At 34.9% G+C, this 24,383-nt stretch overlaps 1 protein-coding gene across 17 annotated transcripts in view; it reads left to right on the top strand.

Annotated features, from left to right (window-relative positions):
* DZIP3 (DAZ interacting zinc finger protein 3) overlaps positions 1-24,383 on the top strand; it is a 100,624-nt gene that overhangs the window by 55,492 nt on the left and 20,749 nt on the right. For 16 of the 17 annotated variants that reach the window (XM_045785247.2, XM_045785253.1, XM_045785252.2 and 13 more), the window contains 8 exons: positions 1,490-1,522; positions 2,435-2,604; positions 3,386-3,430; positions 7,302-7,327; positions 9,796-9,961; positions 11,383-11,478; positions 11,658-11,785; positions 19,294-19,362. In XM_045785247.2, the coding sequence (XP_045641203.1) occupies positions 1,490-1,522; positions 2,435-2,604; positions 3,386-3,430; positions 7,302-7,327; positions 9,796-9,961; positions 11,383-11,478; positions 11,658-11,785; positions 19,294-19,362 (733 nt within the window). The remainder of the gene's footprint in view (positions 1-1,489; positions 1,523-2,434; positions 2,605-3,385; positions 3,431-7,301; positions 7,328-9,795; positions 9,962-11,382; positions 11,479-11,657; positions 11,786-19,293; positions 19,363-24,383) is intronic. The other variant, XM_045785254.2, reaches the window with a different exon arrangement.

Below are 24,383 nucleotides of genomic sequence, written 5' to 3'. Positions count from 1 at the left end.
TAGCTTTTCACTTGTCATCATGGTGAGTGGAGTTCAAGGCATGTCAACATCACTGAAACCCTTACTGTGTTATTCTGGGTGACTTTTCCTGGTCCCAGGTTATTAGTTGTATTACCTAGTGAGCAACTGATGACCACACTGATACTATGTAACTGTACAACTTACCAGGTTTCTAGTAATTGTTGAGCTGGTCCAGATTTTCTTCAGAGATAATTGCTAGGCCCCAGTAACAGTCCTTTTACTAAGGTTCTGGGATACCAATGTGTTTTCCTGCTTAACCTGTAAGAGCTTTCTTTGAGCATAAAAGAAAATGCTGACTTTGATGATATTAGAAAGTCATGCAAGAACCCTTGACTTAAAATAAGGGCTTTTTTTTTTTTTTTACATTTACTTTATTAAGATTTTTAATAACAAATCAGAATAAAGTTAATATTTGGGAAATATTTGAGCACTAAATAAATTCAGTGCATTTCAAGCAGTTCTCACTTAAGTAGACCAAAAAACTTCAAGTCCCTTTAATAGAGGCTTTCCTAGCATCTTATATCTTTCTTAGTGTTATTACAGTTGCTGTTTTCATTTGTTTGATTAGTATCCACTGTTCCCACTAAATCACTGTATAGGTTGTCTTATTTCTTCACCATTCAATATCTAGAGCTTAATAGGGCCTGATGCATTGTAGGTGCTTAATAAATATTAATGGACAAGAGAGAGGGAGGACTGATCAGGATAATTCATATTGCTAAAAAAATGCTCCAACTTTCAATGGAGGTTTGCTTCATAATTGACTATTATTACTTCATGACCTTAGACTTTTTAAATTGTAAGAATGTGCTACTTGTTTTAAAGTGCTTATGTTCTAGGCATTATCTATTATGAACTATCAAAATTTTGTTTTCTTTTTCTTAAACATGAGTTTTTTTTGTTTTATTTTTTTTATTTTTTTAAAGATTTTATTTATTCATTTGACGGAGAGAGAGAGACAGCCAGCGAGAGAGGGAACACAAGCAGGGGGAATGGGGGAGGAAGAAGCAGGCTTCCAGCAGAGGAGCCGGATGCGGGGCTCAATCCCAGGACTCTGGGATCACGACCTGAGCCGAAGGCAGACGCTTAACCGCTGTGCCACCCAGGTGCCCCTTCAACAACAAATGTTTTATTTATTTATTTTTAAAAGATTTTATTTATTTTAGAGATAGAGAGAGAGAGCGTGTGCACAAGGCGTGTGCACAGCGTGTGCACAGGCAGACATTTAACGACTGAGCCACCCAGGTGCCCCTAAACATGAGTTTATAACCTTTGTGTTATAATCTAAAGATTATGCCTTGTTGCCCTGTTTAAACTGGATTCATGAGTGAAGCTGGTTGTTTTTACAGTTAATTATAAAATTAATTAGTGCACTATAAAAATCTTCTGGCTTGTCTTAGTCCCAGTCAGATATTTTTTGGTTGTATTTGCAATTGTACATCTTAAACTTTTTCTTTATGTATCATAGGAATTGCTCTACAGTCAATAACGGGCAGTCAACGTAAGTATGTTTAAAAACAAAATGCCTAGGTGACCTTTCAACTTGGGATAGCTAGGGGATACTTACAGGCATTTTATTTGGTCAGATAAACCATATGATAAACTATAATTATTTGTTATAAGCTTGGAAAATCATGTGGTCAAATTCCTACTGGTCAGCTGAATGTAGTATGAGCCTTTTTACTCTGCTTTGGTCTTAGTGCATGTGCTCCAGGATTTATCCAAGCATAGTTTGTTAACTTTTTAACACATTGGACCCTTCAACAGGCAGAAATGTCTGCCTGCTTGCTCTACCTGTTCATGTATGCTACTCTTTAGCTTATGTAGCTTTTATGTGGTTAACTCTCCAGTGTTAAACTATATACTCTTTTTGCCTGGTAGTGAATTGCTGATTTTTTTAATTTCCATTTTGGTGCTCTTGGGTTTTTTGTTTGTTTGTTTGTTTTAATGCAATTCATATTGTGCAAGTAAAATTATACATACGAAAACAACACCATGGGTTTTGTTTGGAGTAAAATTATACTTAATAAAAATGTTTAAGTTAGAAATAAAAAATGTTCATTATCCTAAAATTATACTAGTTTCAGTATTAATAGGGTCAATGTCAGGATCCTCAAAAACTTTGTATTTAGAGTCAACTTAAGTTCTAGAATATCTAATATTTAGAGTCTACTTAAGATAACAGTTATCTTAGCATTTGGGCTTATACTGATTGGTTCTAGGCTAGTATCTGTACCTGTTTGGTCATTGATAAATGGGCATTTCATTTTCATCTAGTGATGGAACAGAGTTAGATGTCTTCTATTTCTGTTCCTGGGATGGTGTTTTTTGTGGGGGGAGGATTTGTTTATAATAGTGATGAGGCTAAAACTGTATGCATCCCAATCTTGAGTGTTTTGTTCTTAACATTTAGGAATTGAAATAGAAGAGTTACAGAATGAGGAAGAAGAACTAAGTCCACCCCTCATGGAGTACAATATAAATGTGAAATCAAACCCTGAAATACAGTTAGCAGAAATGAATAAAGATGGAGCATCGATACCCAGTGAATCTTCAACAGAATCTATTAAAGATCTCCAGGAAGTATAAGCTCTCATTAATATTTAAATTAAAACTTAATCAGGGCCTTTAGTTTGTTGCATGTGCTGTACTTAGAGCATCCCAGACGATCTTAGTTTATCATAGTGTTTACATAGAGCTTGAACTGGAATGGTTCCTCCCCTAGTACTTATTCCAAAATCTTTCCTGCCTTAACCTTTTATTTTGCCAGCATTTACTGAACACTTGTTATGTGCCAGCCACTATGCTAGATTTCTGAACATGTTTCTTCATCCTGAGTGATGGGAGTGGAAGTAGGAACTTAATAGAAAGTAGAAGAAAGCACAACGGGGAATAGAAGAGGAGAGAAAGAAGAAAACAGGGATATTTCAATGCCATTTGCACAGGGGTAGAATTAAAATCTTGCAGAATGGAATCTCTGTATTTCTTTAACAGATATTATATGGTCACTAAATTACTCCCAGACTTAATTTTTCCTCTTATGGACTTGAATATGTTGAGTTTTTTAAAGTCTCTTCCTCCTTTTATGCTTATGCATGCACATGTGTAAATGAGGATCTGTGAGCTTTTTTCTATAGTCTATTTATTGATAGGTTATTCCTTTATAGATCAGTGATTTCTCAAGAGCAGAAGACTGAGATTAAAATCAAAGTGAAAATGAAAATAATTTTTTGTAGAATCTAGGAAGAAAATGTGATGTATGATATTAGAAGATAAAAGATTTCAGTGGTTAGAGGAAATATATTTTGCAAAATAACTTATTGTGCAGTTTGAATTGCATATTAAGTGATTTATTTCTTGTCAGGTTAAGAGTAAACCAAAGAAAAAGAAAAAGACTAAGAATAAAAAGGTAAGTGACTGTATTAGCATTATAATAGACGGATGTCTAATTATAAACACTTAGATTTAATACATGGATTCACTGTTAGAACTTAAAATTAGTTTAAGTAGACATATAGCATAAATGACTTACAAATGTCAATAGTTTATTGAATATGTGGCTTATAGAGAAGTCTATATATATTAGATCATGAATGATTTAAACTCACGGTGTGTCCTACTTCACTTCCCTAAATGATTATACATTTAAATATACAAATGAGAAACTGAAGTAGTTATTTGGAAATTTCACTAATTTTTGCATACCACTGTCATTTAAAAAATGCCTACTCAGTGTTTGAAAAACAGCTTCTCATCATATTTCTAGTGATATATTTAGAAGCATTTTTCAAAACCTTAAGAAATCTTGATTTTCTTCTTTGTGTCCAAGACTCTGACAACAATGCAAGACTGTACAAAAACGGTACAATTTCAAGAAGCTTCATTCATGCCTTTTGTTTTGCCAGTTACAAAATAAACAACTTCTTGTTACGTCTATAACAGTTTTAGCAAAAAGTCTCTTAATTGCTTGGAAAATTACAAAGGAAAGTTGAGTCTTGTTTTGTTTTTGACTTAATTTTTTATTTAACTAAGACTGTATTTCTGGAGCAATTTTGTTGTTGTTGTTCAGGGAAAAATTAAAGGGAAGGTACAGAGATTTTCCATATATCTCTGGTCCCCACACATCAATAGCTTCCCCCATTATCAACAACCCCAGCAGAGTGGTACATTTGTTACGGTAGGTTAACCTACGTTGACATATCATAATCACCCAAAGTTCATTTACATTTTGATTTACTCTTGATGTTCATAGATTCCTATGGATTTGGACTCAAGAGGTTTTTTTGTTTTTAATCAAGCATAGAGCTAACCATTATGCTTTGCAAACTTTATGGTGGAAAAAAAAAAGTGTTATTTTCTGGCCTGGAACATATACTTAAAATCTAGATGTACTCTGTAGATTTTATTATAAACTCAGAATATTTGCCCAACTACAATCTGGTAAGCCCATGTTATCTAGTCTTTTGAAAGTATACACAAATTTTAATCATAAATGAAATTTAATACAATGAAGGGAAAGTTACAAAAAACTTAGGTGAAGGATAAAATAAAGGTTATTTATGCTCTGATAAATAAAATATCAATATCATTTTCATATTTATCATAACCATCATTTATTCTAACTTACCATTTCATCCAAAAGTTGTTTTGAAAATTGTTATATTTTTAAAAGACTTGAATAAGACTTACTTTTAGGCAATTCTTGTATGACAAAACACAACCTGGTCCATTATTTTAGCTAATATTTTTAAATTTTTGCCAAAACATTAGTAAATCTCAGGTCTAATACTATATAAAGCTGGCCAAGTAAATCCACAGCTGTCACACCAAAGGTATATAGTTTGTCTCTTCCAAAAAAATGAAAATATGTTTACTCAGATTCTCAATTTTAGTTAAATGGAAAGTCCCACTTTTATGTCAAATTGAAATTAAACAGGGAATAAACACAACTGAAAATAAATGTAAACACAGCTCAAGACTTCATATGCTAGTAATATTGAAAATGTCTTATTAAATGTCAGGAAGCTTTTTGTTATTGTTTATAACAACCTAAGTTTTTTTTCCAATTTATTTTATTAGAAGAAGTTGAGATACTTTGAAGATAATTTTATATAGATAAGATTTGGACATTAGAAGAGAGATCTTATATCTTTTTTATCTAAATTTTAAAGTTATAGGACCTAAAAATGCTGAAATTTTTGCATATGACTATTTCACATGTAATAGTCCTATTAATATACTTTGTTATTGTAGGTACAAAGAATTGTCTAGTTAAAATGTAAGCAACCAGTTGTAAAAAGCTAAGTCAATCACGTTTTCTAATCAGGAGTTTTCCTCATGAAAATTCTAGCATACAGAAATTAGCTTGTGTTATACAGAACAACATCAAAGTCCCTATTAATGAAGTTGTGTCTTCTCTTAATGATTTGTTTTGCAATATCTCTACCTAACACTAGTTGAATTCCTACAAACATCTACCAGGGACTCTGGAAGAATATGGTAAAGTAAAATTTGTGTAGCAAATAGAGGGGACAGTACAGACGACTACTAAATAGTATATAGAGAGGCTTTGTAGTTACTCTTTCTTCAGTTAGGAATTTCATATTTAGCTTCTAATATATCCAAATTATAAATAACTCTTTTGGGAGTTAATTAGATCCTCCTTCCCACTCCCACCTCCCACCCAGGGGAATTAAGGGTTAAGAATAGAAAAGGGAGGTAAAGCAGATGGTAGAAGAATAGAAGGCTTTGTGATGAAGCCTTTGGAAAAGAAAGAAACATGGCAGGAAATAAATCTAGCCCTTCAAACTGGGTGTGCTCTCCACAGAAGGGAAGTTGCTAAGATGCATGTAGAACAATGCTTGCATTGACAAAAAGTTGTCATGGGAGGAGCTAAAAAGTTTCAGAAACTATTTCAGCTGTACTAGGTGTTCATTATGAACAACCAGATGTCTTTCCATTCACTTATTCAGGTACACTGGAACCAAGGTGTAGGAGTTAATAATTTCTAAATTGTAGAATCAAATAGGCACTGGACATTGATCAGACACTAAAATGCAACAATCCTCTTAGTATACAGACATAAAGCAAAACAAATTTGTAAGTACATCATGGAATCTGTGGGGAAGAAGACCCTGAAGTTTCTTGTAAATAAGAGGTGGTAGTAGAAATTAATACTCTAATTTATATAAAAGTAATTAATACTATTAATAGAAAGGTAATGTGTAAGAGTAGTTAATACTCTTAATTAGCGTGTGTTGAGTGTCATTAATGTTACCTTTATATGTAGTATGTTGTTTTTATAGCTTTACTTAAATGAACTTAAAATTTAGGGTTTTTTTTTTTTTTAACATTTCCTTCTAATTGTGATCTCCCTAACACTTCTTTTTCTATAAGATTTTAATACATCAGTCTGCTTTTACCTTATGTGTAGATTTTCAAGAACTCTTGTAGTTAGTATAGTATTCCATAAAGGAGAATTACACAACTCTGTCCCAAGATTACCAGCAGGTACAAACTCAGCCCCATTACTTATTTCCAATACCTGAATCAATAATTTTTAAGTTGTCTCATGACTCAGTGGTAGATTACAAAATCAATTCATTGGGTCACAACTACCATTTTATAAAATAAATAGAATTCGTAGGAATAAAAACTTCAGAATTCATTACATAGTATCTTAGTTCAGGCAGCTATAACAAACTACCATGGACTGGGTGGTTTAAGCAGCATTTATTTATTTTTCCACAGTTTTAGAGGCTGGGAAGTCCAAAATAAGGTGCCAGCAGATTTGGTGTCCGGAGAGGGCCCTCTTAGCTTACAGATGGCTAACATTCTGCTGTATCATTACACGGTGGAGAGAAAGAGGGCACACACAAGAGCAAGAGATCTAGCATTGGGGTCTCTTCTTTTAAGGGCGCTAATTCCATCATGAGGACTTCATAGCATCATCTAAACCTAATTACTTTCCAGTGGACCTAACTCCAGTTACCATCACATTGGGGATTAGGGTTTCAGCATATGAATTTGGGAGAGGCACAAACATGCAGTCCATAACACATATACTATGGGTAAAGTTTATTTAGTGGAACTTAAATTTCAGTTTTATACATATAGATAAAGATCCATATATAAGTGCATTTACGTCATGATGTTAAATGTATTTTTTATTTTTATTGTGGTCAAAAAAGTTTGAGAAACACTGATCTAAATGCAGTCACATCACTATGCTGTACTGACATAGTTGATACAGATTACTAATTCTTGATGCTGTTTTTCAGAATAAGGAATCAAAAGAAGAACAAGCGTAAGTATTTATTTAATTTTTATATTTTTCTATTTTCAAAGTGTGCTTTGCCAGTATGACACAGCCTTGCCTTGGAAAGTGTTCTAAAAGAAGAAAGTACAATCCCTTGTCTTAATAAATTGTCACTTTTTAACAGAGTCATAAAAAGTTAAATTATCATTTTACTTTGGGAGGTTAGAATCTCTCACCGTTTTTATAGATGGCTACTCAAGAGTCACCCAGTACTGACTGCTTTTTTATTCAAAGACTAATTTGGATTCAAAGACTAAGCACAAAATCTTTTAAAATATACCCTAAATTGTGATTAGCCAAATCTAAATTTAAGTAAGATTTAACCTTAAAGAGCAGATCATTGTTTGTCCTAGTGACCTCTTTTACAAAAGAGTTTGTTTTCATTTGGTTTGATTAACCCACAGCTTGTTGTTGTTGTTGTTAATCCCATTTGTTAACTGTGAATTTTGAACCTTTACTGGTAACCTTTTAATGCCTGAAGATCACTGTTACAAACTATGTGAGTGATGACAGTGCCGTAGAGGATGGAAGTAGGGGAGACTGTAATGAAGAGATTCATTATACCCACCAAAAAGTTTAATTGAAAATCGTAACTTTAGAGAACTCACTGTGAGGACATAAATTATTAAGATATCTTTAAAATGGTAGCAAGAACATATTTTAACTTTAAAGCCATCACTTGTAGTTGATATTTTCTCACTGGTAATGGCATGATCTACTTGGTAAGTAAATGTTCATCATCCAAGATGAGTTTTCATGTTCTCTTTAAACAAGTTGAGCAAAACAATACTAGAGCAATGGTTTTTTGTTTTTTGCTTTTTTCAAGCCAGGTCTAAGTGCCATAAAAATAACTTACTAAAGAGTAAAACAGTGCAGTCAGTCATTTTGCTTATTTTTACTTACAGTGTAGACCCAGACCTGGATGATCATCAAATTACCCAGGAACCTTTGTTTTCACATGAGAATTTTCAAATACGCATAAAAAGAGCATAATATACGTCTACATTAATATATGTAACTGTCATCCTGATTCAGCAATTACACTGTTTTTCCACATTTGCTTCATTCTTCCTTTAACATTTTGTTCTTTTTTGAAGTGTTTTCAATCCTAAATTTCATGTAATTTTACCTCTCCATGCTTCAGTTTGCATCTCTTACTGATATGAACATTTTCCTATATTTTCACAATGCTATTATTTAAACTTTAGAAATTTAGGAATAGGGAATCCCTGGGTGGCTCAGTCGGTTAAGCGGCTGCCTTTGGCTCAGGTCTTGATCCCAGGGTCCTGGGATTGAGCCCTGCATCCGGGCTTCTTGCCACTCCACCTCTCTTTCTCTGATAAATAAATAAAATCTTTAAAAAAAAAGTTATAGGAATAATCTTCTGGAGCTTTTCAAAAATACAAATTCTTCTATATATTTACAGTTGTCAGGGTACCTGCAAAAATAATAATTTTAAAAAGCTCTTCAGATAATTTGGAAAATTAATTGGGTTTGGGAACCAGTGGTCTACACAGGCAATTGATTTCATTGAACTTTCCGAAATGGTTTAGTCATTCTAGAATACCTTAGTGATAACTAATGTATTTATAGCGTTTTACGGGTTACTCTGCAAGCATTAGATGCCATTGTTTTCTAGGTCTCAGTGACTAAAAGAAGTAATAATGCATCCTAGAGTTATCTGTTTTCTTTCTATTCACTAAGTCATTTATGTCACATTACAAGTAAAAGTACTATTTCTTGTTACCATTTAATGAGATTAAGAAGGAAATTTATAAATAGTAGACCAATTTGAAAGGATAGTAGCATGCATTTAAATTTTTAGACATAGGTATAGAAATGAGTTAATTGTCATTGCACTTACAGTATTTTCATTCTTTTTTTAGTGGTTTTCTGGTTACTGAAATCCATGTTATTGCAGTTTCTTTTTTTTTTTTTTAAGTTCTATTACCAAAGAAACCTCCATTTTTAAATCTCCTTTATGTTGCTATTAACAGCCCTCTATCTTTACAGCCCTCTCTCTAAATGTACACTGGACCTAAGCAGTGAAATTGATTAAACCAACCTACTTGTTAAGAATGCTGGAATGATAAAATAATATAGCAGATGTGGAAATGCTTGTCAGTATTTCCCAAAGTATTATTTCCCTAAAAGTAACTGGTGTTAATAATTATAATTTGAAAAATGAACTCCATGGTCTCATAAGTCTTGAAAACACTAGGATGAACAGAATAGGTACCTCGATTGAGCACTAGCTCATATATGCTAAATAAATTCATTATGAATCATCAAGAGAAATACACAATATGAACACTGTCTAAACTTTCTTTGGCCATGAACTCTTCTGATGCTGAACATTTCATGAGACCAATACAGTATTAATTTGGGAAGCAATGGCTTAGATGAAAAACACTCAACCATTATAAAAGATTACATTGATTATGTCACTACTATAGCCCCAGTATGATAGGAAAGGAAGAGCAGTTGAAGAAAGAGCAAGCAAATCTACACCCAGTCAGTGGATTTATGAAAGATGATGCAAGTGATATTCAAGAGGATTCTGCATCTGAAGACAAGTTCTATAGCCTGGATGAATTGCATATTCTGGACATGATAGAGCAGGTAAGCCTGATAAGAGAGGGTACAGCCCTGCCTCCCTTCTTCCAGAAACAGTTGTTAACTGTTTTTCCCATGACTCTTTGAACAGCGTGTTAGCCTAGTGGTCTGTGCTGTGTTTGTAAGGAGCAAAAAAAAAACAAGAAAGGGGAGGAAAGAACCTTAGGAGCTGAAACTTTTCACTTTAGCCCTCAAACCATTTCCTGGCTTTAACTATTAGGCAGTGTTGATTACAAATGCATTCCTTGTGAAAGGTTTTCAAATACCACAAGGGGAAAAAAAACTTGGCTTAATCCTATTGATTTAATTTTGAGAAAAATAGTTTTGTAAAACAAAGATACTTTCATTTTTAAAAAATTAAGCTGGTTGTAGAATTGACATGTCTACAAAAATATTAATGTACAACAGTGGTTTTTGGTTTTTTTTTTTTTCCTTTGGTTCCTTTCCTAGTAGTAGTCACTGCTGGGAATGATGTACCTATATGTGACAGTACACGTGAACATGGTTTAAGTACTCAATAGAACACTAAATCAGGCAAAGCATATGACTCTTTTTTTTTTAATCACTTGATTTAAATGAGAATTCCATACTAAGGTAATTTAATGATAATTTTATGATAAGGTAATTTAATGATAACCTGTTCCATAGTATGTAGGAATATTGATTGTCTAACAGAACATTTAGTAAAAATGATTCCCTGGCTGATAATTGTCATATCTCCTTTTCCCTTTCCAGTTATAATAATGTAATATATGTATTTTAACTGAAATGACATATTCTTAGCTTTGGATGTCAGACTGAAGTTTAAATACGGGGCCTTTGGTTTTCATTCAAAGGCTATGAAAGCTCCAAAATACAATAAAAATCTGGCACACATTTTAGAAAATGTTTATGCCCTCATTTATTCAAAAAACATTTAGCACTTGCCTTTAGTCAAGAGCTAAGCTAAGACATGGTCTCTGTGATCATAGTGTTTACAGTCCAGTGGAGAAGTTGAATATTATGCTAAGGTGGTACTAAGTAATAATTAAGTGTTTGGGCACTTAAGACTGCCTGACTTAGAATTCAGTCTTCTCCACTTTCTGTGTAACCTTGGGTAAGAACTCAGTTTTATCATTTCTAAAATGGGAATAATAAGTGCCTATCTCATACGGTTTTTATGACAATAAAGGCATGACCGAAAAAAAGCTTAAAAATATGGCAAGCATGCAGGTACTGTTATCCAGAAGTAGCAGCAGTAGACAAGTAACTGTGGGATTGTGTAGTGAACGCTGTAATTGGGAGAGGTGGGTTTATCAGAGAAGTGGTGTTTGCATTGAGACATAAAGCATGAATAGGAGTTAGATGACAACTTTAAATCCCCTTTAACTGAAGAATTAGTGTTTTTTAGGAGAAAATAAGGCATACATATTCCATTTGCTCATTAGGGCTCAACCAGCAAAGTAACTGCAGAATATGGAGAAACTGAGAAGGAAAAGCTTGCTCGGCAGCGGCAGCTTTATAAATTGCACTATCAATGTGAAGTAAGTATTTTTGTCATTCTACCTGAAGCCAGTCGGAAGTAGTTGAAATGTTCAATTTAATGGTAGTTTCTTTTTATTGTTTAAAGTACCCATTTTTTTTTAAATACGCGTTGTTGTTTTTTTAAATATATGGTGACTTGAACAGAAATAACTATGAAGTAATATTTTTCATTGATCAGGATTTCAAAAGACAGTTGAAAACAGTGACTTTTCGGTGGCAAGAAAACCAAATGCAGATTAAGAAGAAAGACAAAATCATTGCTTCTCTGAACCAACAAGTGGCTTTTGGAATCAATAAGGTTTCCAAGTAAGTGCAAATCTGTTGATAACGGGAAAATCTGGATTTGCTCTGTAATACACGATCTTTAAAAGATAATCCCTGTGTAGCCACTAGGTGGCATTGTGACTACACATTAGGAACTGCCGAGAACAGGCCTGCACTTGCTTAAAAACCAACTATACTTTTGCCTTGCCAGCTGGATGGAGAAATAAGTGCTCACTCTATATATCAAGCTTTACATGTATTGGCTGAACAAGTGTGATTATAATAGAATTACATAGAATTACATGAGAAAGATAATTAACTTTCAGGTCATGATTCTAATTTATGAAAATATGACCAATGATTTGCTGTTTCTTTATAGCATATAATGAATGTGTTCCTCAGAGATACCCATGAAATCATTTGAATGCTTTTTTATATCGGTCTCTCAGAGTTTCTGTGTTCCAAGACCAAGAGATTAAAAATGAATCAAATTCCTGAAGACTCCTCCCTCCCTCCAGTCTCATTTCCCTTAACAATCTTAAGTATTAAATACCTAAGACTAAAAATTCTGACTTAATAGGGGAAAATGAGTGTCTTGTTTTATTCTTTTTGTACTAATCACTGTCTCCAGTCATATCAGTTTAAATAATAACATGACTTGTAATACATTATTTTAATAAATAGTAATGCTACGGGATACCAGTTGTCTATGAAGTCTGATTTGAAATCCATTAGTTCTTAGACTGCTAATAGGGAGAATAGACAAGTTCTAGGAAATATCTTAGAGTGAGGAGTCCACAATATTAATTATGAAATTGGAGAAATATTTGGCAGATATTTAGGTCTTTAATTTTCTCCCACATATGATATCATCTAACCTTGAAGGAATATTTGGGAAGAACTGGATGCCTTAGTGCTGGCAACATAATCTCAGTTAAAAACACTTGGGCTTATCCCTGCTCATGAGAGAGATCCTTTAAGTTCAAGGAGGTGAGGACCTAAGATGGCTTTGGCAAATCTAAGCTGGCTACAGTCACTTAAGAATCCTCACTCCGGGGTACAAAACTTTGTCTTTTAGCTTGGAAGGCAATCACCAATCCAGATGCATATTATATAATATCAGAGATCAGAAAAGTAATGCCATCCATGCATATGAGCTGCTGCCTCTCTCCTTTACCATCTGAGGATATCTTCCTCAACTCTGATAGCTGACTCAGACATCTTTTGTATGCTTGAGACTACAAACAGACCATTTTAGGGGATGCATATGTCTTTGTGCAAGGAGCATTTACCAAACATTTATCAGGGGCCCATTATATGAGAAGAATTATGCAAAGCACATGTAGAAGATATCAATACATGTCAGACATTGTGAGCTAATGGAGAGTACAGATTAATTTGTTTAAAATTACTTAAAACAGAGGGACTTCTAGTTCTACCAAGAAATAGTAGTAGTATTCCTTGCAGGTCTTCCTACTTACAACTAAACACCCTGGATATAACACAACAAACAAGCAGAGGAAGACTCTAAAAGTTAGAAGAAAACGGACTGTCTAGAGACCTTAGTACTTGAGGAATGATATAGCAGCGACTTTTCCTTATTGCCTGCCATATATCCTAGACAGGGTACTGCAGAAATCACCAACCTGGAATAGCCAAGAGATGGAGAGGGGGAAGACTTCGAGAAAAGCTTGTTTCCTCTAACCAAAGGATCAGGAAAAGGAAGATATAACAACAGAAAGCCTTTTTGGCAGTATCCACCTACTCTAGTCAAGCACCAGTGGTCTCATACCACCCCTTGGAAGCAAGTAGTGTGTTCCAGTAATGGCAGATAGCAGAAAACAGATTTCCTTGCTGGGGCAGTATCAACAATACTGAGCATCCAGCTGGTTTTCCACTCCCCACCAGGCAAAAGCAGGTAGTGTTCTAGTTCCTCTGCTAGGATAGTGTCAGTGTGATCAAGCTAAGTCTCTACCTCTGCCTAGCATCAATGAGACTTAGGGTAATCTGAGGTGGAACTGGTCAATATTAGGTTTCACCTCCACTGTCCTCATGGGGAGCTGAGTTTCCACCCCTGGGGCTAGTTGGCACTCTGTTTTCTCTCCTCTCCCAACTGATGCCAGAGAGGCCCAACAGGGATCTGCTCTCCACTCTGTAGCAACAGAGCAGTGTGAGTCAGCCCTCTGCTTTCTCCTTCCCTGGTGTCAGTAGGGCCCAACAGGAAGCTGATCTTATACCCTACTCAGAGGCAAAAAGCAGAGTGAGTTGGTGCCCCACTTTCTTGGGAAATGTCAGTGGGACCAGGGAGGGACTGAATTTCTACACCACTCATCTGCATTGAGGCAGAGTGTCAGTGTCCAATTTTGGTGGGATGTTGTTAGCAGGGCCGAATGGGACGCTAAACATACACACCCACTCAGCCTTCACACTACGCAGGGGGTCTTCCTGCTTAAAAAAAAAAAAAGATTAAATCCAGAGTCTCATAATATCCAAAATACTTAAGTATACAAAGAACGAGGACAATCACAACATGAAAGAGAAAAGATAGTCAACAAAGGACAACTTTAAGGTGATTCAGATTTGAGAATTGTCTGACAAAGATTTTAAAGCAACCATCGTAACAGTGCGTCAGCAAGAAAATTGAATTATCTTTAAACAAATGAAAACCTAGAAAATCTTAGCAAAAAATGTTATAAAGGATGGAAATTATAAACTAAAAAATATAACTGAAAATCTTGCTGGATATAATCACTAATAAAGATAACAGAGGATTGAACCAGTTTACTTGAAGATAGATCAAAAGACATTACTTAATCTGAACAGCAGAGAGGAGATAGACTAAGGAAAAGATTAAAAAAAAAAAAAGTCTAAGTAACCTGTGGGACAATAATAAAAGAGTTTAAGTTCTTACTAGGATCTCAGGAGGAGAGAAGAAAGATGGGGGGCAGTATTAAAAGAAATGAGGTGAAATACATAAATTTACAAATTCAAGAAGCTGAGTGAATCCCAAATAGTATAAACCCAAAGAAGTCCATGCCAAGTCACATAACTAAACTGCAGAAAATTAAGACAAAAAATCTTGAAAGAACCAGAGTAAAAGAACACATGTGGGAACACTAATTCAAATGACATCGAATTTCTCATCTGAGACACTGGAGGCCAGAAGGAAGTGGCACATTATTGAAGTACTGGAAGAAAAAACTTAAAAGGAAACAACAGAAAACAAGAATCTTAAATCCTATATCCAGCAAAAGTGTCCTTTAGGAAGAAGGGAAATAAAGACAAGTCTCAGGAAAAGTAGAAGAATCTGTTGCTACCAACGCTACCATTAAAGAATGGCTAAAAGGAAGGTCTGTAAACATAAAGGAAATGATAATAGAAGCTTGGAACTTCAGAAAGGAAAGAATATCAAAATGAGTAAAGGGGGGGTGGTAAATAATAAGAGTCCATCCTGTTTCTCATTAATTTCTTAAATCATACTTGATGCTTGAATCAAAAATTATAATACCATCTCTTGTGGAGTTTAACGTGTAGAGGAAATACAACAATTGTATTTTAAAATTGTACGGGGTAAAGGGACCTATGTGAAAGTAGAGAAAATACAAATACCTGTAGACTATGTATGCATATTGTAACACCAAGTGCAACCACTAAGAAAGTTACAGAGAGAGAGATTTACATTCACATGCACTATAAATAAGTCAAGATGGAATCCTAAAACATGTTCAAATAACCCCAAGAAGGTAAGAAAAGAAAAATAGGAAATAAAAAAATAATGGCAGACTTAAGCCCTAACATCATTACCTTACATGTAAATGATTTAAATACATCAATTAAAAGACACTGGCAGAGCAGATTTTAAAAACAAAACGAAACTGTAATCCAACAATAGTTGTTTACAAGAAACTTCAGTTTCATTAACATAGGTTGAAAATAAAAGGATGGTAAGATGTATACAATGTAAACATTAGTCAAAAAAGCAGGAATGGCTGTATTAATATCAGATAAAATGGACTTCAGAGCAAAAAACTACTGGAGACGAAGAGGGACATTACATAATGATGAAGGGATCAATCCACCAGGAAGACATAACAACCTAAAGGTGTATGTACCCAACAACAGAGCCTCAAAATATGTGAAGCAAAACTTGATAGAACTGTAAGGAGAAATAGAAAAACCTGCAGTTATAGTTGGTGATTTCAACACCCTATTCTCAGTAATTTATAGAACTCCTAGATAGAAAATTAGCAAAGATATAGAATTTGTACAACCCCATCAACCAACAGGATTTAATCCATATTTATAGGCCACATCACCAGACGACAGCAGAATACATATGCTTTCAAGTGGCCATAGGAAATATACCATGATAGAACATATCCTGGCCCATGAAACAAACCAAATTTAAAAGCATTGAAATCATGCAAAGTATATACTCAGATCAAAATAGAATCAAACTAGAAGTCAATACCAGAAAGAAAACAGGAAAATCTCCGAACACTTGGAAACTACACAGCACACTTCTAATTAATCCATGGGTCAAAAAAGAGATTTGAAGGGAAATAAAAATACGTTGAGCTGAATTAACATTAAAATATGATATATCAAAATTTGTGGGACACAGCTAAAGTAGTTCTTGGAAGATTTATAGCACTATACACATTTGATAAGAGTTGAAAAGTCTCAATCTAATCTAAGCTCCCACCTCAAGAATCCAGAGAAAGGAAAGGCAAAATAACCTAAAACAAGCAGTGGGAATTAATAAAGATTAGAAGTAATGAAATTGCAAACAGAAAAAACAAGAAAATCCATGAAACAAAGAGGTGTTTCTTTGAAAATAACAATAAAATTGACAGACCTCTACCAAAACAAATAAACAAAAAGGAGATACATACACCACCATCAGGAATGAAAGAGTGATAACTCTGCAGACCCTGCAGACAGAGAATTATGCTGAGTGAAAAAAGTCAATCCCCAAAGCTTATATACCATATGATTTCATTCCTATAACATTCTTGAAATGGCAAAATTTCAAAAATTTTAACATGACAAAGTCATAAAAATGGAAAACAGATTAGTGATCCAAGGATAGGACGAGGGAATGGGTATGGGAGCAAAATGAGGTATTGTGATAAAACTGTTCAGTGTCTTGACTGGATCATTATCAATATTTTGGTTACTATACTATAGTTCTTTCTGTAAGACATTAACATTGAGGGAACGTAAGTAAAGGGCACATGGGATCTCTCTATTATTTCTTACACCTGCATATGAATCTATGGTTATCTCATAAGTTTAATGTTTTTTTAAAAAGAAGTACAGCTAGCCCTTCAACATAGGTTTGAACTATGTGGGTCTGCTTATATGCAGATTTTTTGGATAAAGTACAATACTATAAATGTATTTTTCTCTTCTTTATGATCTTAGTAATATTTTCTTCATTGTAAGAAAGCAGTACATAACACATATAATATACAAAACATGTATTGACTATGTTACCAATAAGACTTCTGGTAAATGGTAAATGGTAAACTATTAGTTAAGCTTTTGGGGAAGTCAAAAGTTATATACTATTTTCAACTGCATTTGCTGGAGGTAGGCATCAGTGTCCCTAACCCCTGTGTTCTTCAAGACCAACTGTACATATAAATAACTGTCAAGTGGCACCATACTTAATAGGGATTTTGTAGGGTAAAAAGAGTACTTGTGATTGTTATGGTAAGGAAGAACTTCACTGAAGACAGTATTTACCCTCAACTATGTAGAATGAGATTGGAGAACAGGGCATCTAGGCTGAAACGAAACCTGAGTGAGTATGGAATGTGTTATAATTTAGCTTTTAAGCCTTTGTTCAATTCACTTGAACATGTCTCAAGAGTATATGATAAAAATGTAAATATTTTTAAATTGTAAAATGTTGATTTCTTTTACTTTAGAATATGGTGTTTATTAGGAAGCAAAAAAATCTTTTTTTCTTTGGCCTAATTCAATGTCAGCCCTACAGTAAATGTTTGGTAAATGTTTGCTGATGATAATTGAAGAATTAACAAAGAAGATTTATATAATAGCAACATATTTTGAACAAATTACAATAAGCACTTAATAAATGTAAAGTAATTACTGTTAATAAAATCTATATAATAAATTTGATAGCCAGCCAGAATAAGGTTAAGAAATGTAGATTTTTCAGAAAAGAATGTCTAATCCTACCCTCATGTTATTCAAGAGAAAAACAGGACTAAGAAGTTTTGACTGTTTGAACATATATAGCTGTTTCCCATCCAAGTTGGATGATGCCTACCTTATTCTCCGTTATTTAAGAATCCAGGTCTTCAGAATTCCCCACCCCCTCTGTCAGCTCTTTATTGCCCACTCTAAACTACAGCTAGATAAAATATTAAAATAATGGAAGCATTCAAAGGAAAGGAAGATGTCAACTTAAAAAATCTAACTACCTCCTTTTCAAATCTCTGTACATACTCCTGCATAAATAGTAACAAAGCCCATCTTTCTTCTTCTTTACTTGAGAACATGATCTCTTTTGTGTAGAAACAGATCTGGTTTCTTTTCATTGCATTTTCAGTTCAATAGAGCATTGATTGTAAGTCTCTGTAGCTTCTAAGAAGCTTGGAGTAAAGGTGAGTGGGTAATCTCTGAAATCTAATAGTAAGCAATCTAGCCAACATTTAGAGTCATTGTTTTAAGGCTATCATTCCAATAATTTATATTAACCCAAATTCCTGTGTATCCCAAGTGTCTGAACATATCAGAACTTAAAGAGAAATGTGCTTTTTCTGTAAACTTCTTCATTTTATAGCAAATTAATGGGTCAGTGTAAAAACTCACTTGTGAGGAGATATATAGCAGCACAAGGAAGGAACATCCGAAATGGTTTGTGAACATATATCAACCAAAAAGTATTACTTTTCACTTCTCTCGGTAGCTTTTTGCATATTAGTTTTTAAACCAATCACTGGTTATGATTTTCTGATTTATATAAAATTTTTACCCAGCCATCCCATGATTAGGTCATGTCAGTGACTCCCCAGTTATAATTTACTATTTTAATTAAAATTCTTATTTGCACACAATTACTTCTATATTTAATATCTGATTTCTTTCACACCCTAACCCTTTAGTAGTTTATGTGACTTGACACAATAACTTTGTAAGAAAAGTTAAAGTTCTCATCCTACCAAGGTCTAGGAAATCAGAACATATTGTCTGTTGTTTTCTAGTGTGTAAACTGAAGTACAAAGAGCTAAAGACATTTTTCTGAGTCTTTGCACTGGGGATACAAGTTCTCTTTGGCTTCTAATTGATGGGGTTAGAACTTAGTACTTACCTTCTTTGGGAAGTCAGTATATCAGACATGGGGGAAAAAAAGGTAAATTCCAAAAGGACTAGGTATAGGAGACTAATTATTTTCAGGCTCAATATTCATGGCCCAAAATGGTCATACTTAGTCCCTCCTCAGCTACAAGTAGAGCTGTTCTGACTGTATTGATGACAAATAATTTCTAATATTTATCACTTTCATCTTTTATTAGATTACAGCGTCAGAGCCATGCTAAAGATAATGAAATCAAGAATCTTAAAGAGCAACTTTCCATGAAAAGGTACAAACTTAGCTGTTGCTTTGGTTGTGTGTACATCTCTGAAACTCTAGATATTCCATTCAGCATGTTCTGGCCAGGGTAGCCATATAATTTATTATCCAAACTGGGGTATTTTTGACCATAAAATGGAGCATTATTAATAATTAGACTGGGACAACAGTTATAAACTGGAAGTGTCCTAGGAAAATTGGGGGATATGTTCATCTTAGCTCTGGCCCTAGAAAACTGCTGAGAGAGATTAGATCAGCAAAGTTATGGTCCCACAACAAGCTAGGCAGGGACCAGAGCTCATGTGTTCTTATCTCTGCCCTAATCAATACTGCTAAGTGTGACTGATTTATGAAACTGGCTGAGTTTTATTCTGATTCACATATTTTTGCCTGTAGGTAATTTTTTAATAAAACTTTTTTGAGATCTAATTCATACAGAATGAAACTCAGTGTGTTCATTATACAATTCATTTGCTTTTAGGACATTCACAGAGGTATACAACCATCACCTCTATCCGATTCCAGGACATTTTTATAGCCCTGAAGAAATCCTGGATCCATTAAAAGGCATTCCTCATTCTCCCCTCCCCTAGCTTCTGGCAATCATTAATTTTTATTTGTCCCTTTGGATTTGCTTATTCCAGACATTTCATTTAAATGTAATCATATAAGTACTCTCTTGTGGTTAACTTCTTACAGTTACTATATTGTATATCCATATTGTAGCATGTCTCACTATGCATTCCTTTTTATAGGTAAATAATATTCCATTGTATAAATATACCACAGTTTATCTTTTCATTGGTTGGTGGACATTTGATTTGTTTCCATTTTTTCACTATTATGAATAATGCTATTATGAACATTTGTAAGCATATTTTTGTATGAACATAAGGTTTTCAGTTCTCTTGGGTATATACCTAAGAGTGGAATTGCTGAGACATGCAGTAAACTCTGTTTAACTTTTTGAGGAACTACCAAACTTTTCCAAGTGACTGCACATTTTAAAATCCCACCAGGAATGCATGTGGGTTCTGATTTCTCCACATCCTCACAAATACTTGTTGGATTACCTGTCTTTATTTTACCCATTGTAGTGGATGTGAAGTAGTAGATTGTTGTGGTTTTGATTTGCATTTTCCTAATGATTTATTACATTGAACATCTTTTTTTTTTTAATTATATGTTAGTCACCATACAGTACATCATTAATTTTTGGTGTAGTGTTCCATGATTCATTGTTTATGTGTAACACCCAGTGCTCCATGCAATACGTGCCCTCCTTAATACCCTTCACCGGGCTAGCCCATCCCCCCTCCAAACCCTCACTTTGTTTCCCGGAATCCATAGTCTCTCATGGTTCATCCCCCACTCTGTTCCCCCCCCTTCATTTTCCCCTTCCTTCTCCTAACGATCTCCCTGCTATTCCTCATGTTCCACAAATAAGTGAAACCATATGATAATTGTCTTTCTCTGCTTGACTTCTTTCACTTAGCATAATCTCCTCCAGTTCCATCCGTGTTGGTGCAAATGTTGGGTACTCATTCTTGCTGATGGCTGAGTAATATTCCATTGTATATATGGACCACATCTTCTTTTTTTTTTTTTTTTTTTTAATAATTTTTTATTATATTATGTTAGTCACCATACAGTACATCCCCGGTTTCCGATGTAAGGCTCGATGATTCATTAGTTGTGTATAACACCCAGTGCACCATGCAATACGTGCCCTCCTTACTACCCATCACCGGTCTATCCCATTCCCCCACCCCCCTCCCCTCTGAAGTCCTCAGTTTGTTTCTCATAGTCCATAGTCTCTCATGTTTCATTCCCCCTTCTGATTACCCCCCCTTTCTTTATCCCTTTCTTCCCCTACTGATCATCCTAGTTCTTATGTTCCATAGATGAGAGAAATCATATGATAGTTGTCTTTCTCTGCTTGACTTATTTCACTTAGCATTATCTCCTCCAGTGCTGTCCATGTTGTAGCAAATGTTGAGAACTCGTTCTTTCTGATAGCTGAGTAATATTCCATTGTATATATGGACCACAACTTCTTAATCCAGTCATCTGTTGAAGGGCATCTCGGCTCCTTCCACGATTTAGCTATTGTGGACATTGCTGCTATGAACATTGGGGTGCATATGGCCCTTCTCTTCACTACGTCTGTATCTTTGGGGTAAATACCCAGTAGTGCAATGGCTGGATCATAGGGTAGCTCAATTTTTAACTTTTTAAGGGACCTCCACACTGTTTTCCAGAGTGGCTGTACCAACTTGCATTCCCACCAACAATGTAGGAGGGATCCCCTTTCTCCACATCCTCTCCAACAATTGTTGTTTCTTGCCTTGTCTATTTTTGCCATTCTAACTGGCGTAAGGTGGTATCTCAGTGTGGTTTTGATTTGAATTTCCTTGATGGCTAATGATTTTGAACATTTTTTCATGTGTCTGTTAGCCATTTGTATGTCTTCATTGGAAAAGTGTCTGTTCATATCTTCTGCCCATTTTTTGATTTGTTTATTTGTTTCTCGTGTATTGAGTTTGAGAAGTTCTTTGTAGATCTTGGATACCAGTCCTTTATCTGTAGTGTCATTTGCAAATATATTCTCCCATTCCGTGGGCTGCCTCTTAGTTTTTCTGACTGTTTCCTTGGCTGTGCAGAAACTTTTAATCTTCATGAAGTCCCATAAATTCATTTTATCTTTTGTTTCTCTTGCCTTTGGGGATGTGTCATGAAAAAGGTTGCTTTGGCCGATGTCGTAGAGGTTGTTGCCTATGTTCTCCTCTAGAATTTTGATGGATTCCTGTCTCACATTGAGGTCTTTCATCCATTTGGAGTTTATTTTTGTGTATGGTGTGAGATAGTGGTCAAGTTTCATTCTTTTGCATGTAGCTGTCCAATTTTCCCAGCACCATTTATTGAAGAGACTGTCTTTTTCCCACCGGATGTTTTTTCCTGCTTTATCAAAGATTAGTTGCCCAAAGAGCCGAAGGTCCATTTTTGGGCTCTCTATTCTGTTCCATTGGTCTATGTGTCTGTTTTTGTGCCAGTACCATGCTGTCTTTGTGATCACAGCTTTGTAGTACAGCTCGAAATCCGGCATTGTGATGCCCCCAGCTTTGTTTTTCCTTTTCAACAGTTCCTTGGAGATTCGGGGCCTTTTCTGGTTCCATACAAATTTAAGGACTGTTTGTTCCAGTTCTTTGAAAAATGTCCTTGGTATTTTGATCGGGATAGCATTGAAAGTGTAGATTGCTCTGGGTAGCATGGACATTTTAACTATGTTAATTCTTCCGATCCATGAGCATAGAATATCTTTCCATCTTTTTATGTCTTCCTCAATGTCTTTCAAGAGTGATTTATAGTTTCTAGAATATAGGTCCTTTACGTCTCTGGTTAAGTTAATTCCAAGGTAACGTATGGTTTTTGGTGCTATTGTAAATGGGATGGATTCCCTAATTTCTCTTTCTTCCGTCTCATTATTCGTGTATAGAAATGCAACTGATTTCTGAGCATTTATTCTGTATCCTGCCACGTTACTGAATTGCTCTATAACTTCTAATAATTTGGGAGTGGCTTCTTTTGGGTTTTCCATATAGAATATCATGTCATCTGCAAAGAGAGACATTTTGACTTCTTCTTTGCCGATTTGAATACCTTTGATCCCTTTTTGTCGTCTGATTGCTGTTGCAAGGACTTCTAGTACTATGTTGAATAATAGTGGCGAGAGTGGGCATCCTTGTCGAGTTCCTGATCTTAAGGGAAAGGCTTCCAGCTTTTCTCCATTGAGAATAATATTTGCAGTAGGCTTTTCATAGATGGCTTTTATGAGATTGAGAAATGTACCTTCTATTCCTACACTCTGAAGGGTTTTAATCAGGAAAGGATGCTGTATTTTGTCAAATGCTTTTTCGGCATCGATTGAGAGGATCATATGGTTCCTGAGTCTTTTCTTGTTGATATGATGTATCACGCTGATTGATTTGCGAATATTGAACCACGCTTGCATCCCAGGTATGAATCCCACTTGATCGTGATGGATAATCCTTCTAATGTACTGTTGGATTCTATTAGCAAGTATCTTGTTGAGGATTTTGGCATCCATATTCATTAGGGAAATCGGTCTGTAATTCTCCTTTTTGAGGGGGTCTTTGCCTGGTTTGGGGATCAAGGTAATATTGGCCTCATAGAATGAGTTTGGTAGCTTTCCTTCTGTTTCTATTTTTTGAAATAGCTTTAGGAGAATAGGTATTATTTCTTCTTTGAACGTTTGGTAGAATTCCCCAGGAAAACCGTCTGGGCCTGGAGTTTTGTTATTTGGAAGGCTGTTTATCACTGACTCAATTTCTTCATAATTAATTGGCCTGTTTAAGGAATCAATTTCTTCCGGTTTCAATCTTGGTAGTTTATAGGTTTCCAGGAAGGATTCCATCTCTTCCAGATTGCTTAGTTTATTGGCATATAGCTGTTGATAAAAATTTCTAATAATCCTTCCAATTTCAATGGTGCTCGTCGTGACCTCTCCTTTTTCATTCATGATTTTAATAATCTGGGTCCTTTCTCTTTTCTTTTGGATAAGTCTTGCCAGTGGTCTGTCAATTTTATTGATTCTCTCAAAGAACCAGCTTCTAGTCCTGTTGATCTGCTCTACTGTACTTCTGGTTTCTGCTTGATTGATTTCAGCTCTAATTTTGGTCAGCTGCTTCCTCGTGCGTGGATTAGGCCTGTCCCTCTGTTGCTGTTCCAGCTTCTTGAGGTGAGAATATAAAAACTGCATTTTAGATTTTTCTATTCTTTTGAGTGAGGCTTGGATGGCTATGTATTTCCCCCTTAGGACTGCCTTTGCAGTATCCCATAGGTTTTGGACTGTTGTATTTTCATTCTCATTGGTCTCCATAAATTGTTTAATTTGATTTTTGATTTCCTGGTTTATCGAGTCATTCCTGAGCAGTATGGCTCTTAGTCTCCAAGTGTTTGAGTTTCTTCCAAATTTTTCCTTGTGGTTGAGTTCCAATTTCAGAGCGTTGT

The sequence above is a fragment of the Ursus americanus genome, chromosome 4, assembly GCF_024610735.1.
Source record: "Ursus americanus isolate L20-20 chromosome 4, mUrsAme1.1.p, whole genome shotgun sequence".
NCBI lineage: Eukaryota > Metazoa > Chordata > Mammalia > Carnivora > Ursidae > Ursus > Ursus americanus.
The sequence above is the reverse complement of the archived record's forward strand: the minus strand, read 5'-3'. Positions and strand labels throughout refer to the sequence as shown.